This window comes from Myotis davidii, unplaced genomic scaffold (genome assembly GCF_000327345.1).
Source record: "Myotis davidii unplaced genomic scaffold, ASM32734v1 scaffold653, whole genome shotgun sequence".
NCBI lineage: Eukaryota > Metazoa > Chordata > Mammalia > Chiroptera > Vespertilionidae > Myotis > Myotis davidii.
In genome coordinates this window covers 1,317,213-1,318,114 of record NW_006285129.1, presented here as the reverse complement: position 1 = coordinate 1,318,114, position 902 = coordinate 1,317,213, and the positions used below count along the sequence as shown (strand labels likewise).

Below are 902 nucleotides of genomic sequence, written 5' to 3'. Positions count from 1 at the left end.
CGCAGTCGGTGGAGGGTAAGGCTGGGGCACGGGGGCCTCTCCTGCAGGCCGGGCCTGTTGGGCATCAACTCTTTCCTGCCCTTTCCTACTTTGTTTGATGAGGAGAAAGGCGTGGACAGCGCTGTGATTGCGATGTTGGCCTGCGGAGGAGGACAGGGCACAGGAGGCGGGAAGCCTACGCACCGCCGATCCTGAAACCCTGGGATTGGACACGCTTCACTTTGTATGGAGAATATCAAGCTTCTGAATCAGACCCTCACTAATTAGAAGCCTCCTAAATGTTGTTCCCGGTGAATGTTAACATTCTTCTAGGAAGAACAGCTGAGAGAATCAGAGGCGCTTCTTGCTTTGGTCATCTCCTTCCCTAGGGACTCCCAGCTGGTCTGACCCAGTGTCTGTTCGCTTTGGCAGAGCTCGGAGTCCGCGGTGACTTGGTTTCAGTGAAGAAATCTCTGGGCCGGAACCGGCTGCTTCCTCAGGGACTGGCTGTATACGCATCCCCTGAAAACAAGAAGCTGTTTGAAGAGGAGAAGTTGGTGAGCTCGAGGACAGGCAGGGGGACTCAAACCTTAAGATTTCCTCTAGCAACTTCTGTCCCTTTTATATTTAATTTGAAAATGAAATAGTGACTGGACCAGCAATCCAGAAATCCAGCCTATGCCTAGCATAGTAAGAGTTTGTTGTTATTTACTATGGACTCACTTTTTTTTTTCATCTTTATCTTTCTTTTCTAGCTAAGAAAAGAAGGAAAGTTAGAAAGGATCCAGACCAAGGCCGGTGAGGCGGTGAGTAGAAACACAGAAAAATCCGTATTTGTTGATCATCTACAGGCGTCACCAGCCTCTGCTTGAGTGGTTTCTTGATTTCCTTGAACTCTCTTGATTGCAGACACAGGTAGGGAA

The 902-nt window shown here is 49.1% G+C and overlaps 1 protein-coding gene across 1 annotated transcript in view; it reads left to right on the top strand.

Moving 5' to 3' along the window:
- Positions 1-902, top strand: part of MRPL9 (mitochondrial ribosomal protein L9) — a 7,557-nt gene that overhangs the window by 1,438 nt on the left and 5,217 nt on the right. Inside the window, exons 2-4 of the mRNA XM_006755736.2 lie at positions 6-15; positions 412-536; positions 735-785. Of these exons, the coding sequence (XP_006755799.1) occupies positions 6-15; positions 412-536; positions 735-785 (186 nt within the window). The remainder of the gene's footprint in view (positions 1-5; positions 16-411; positions 537-734; positions 786-902) is intronic.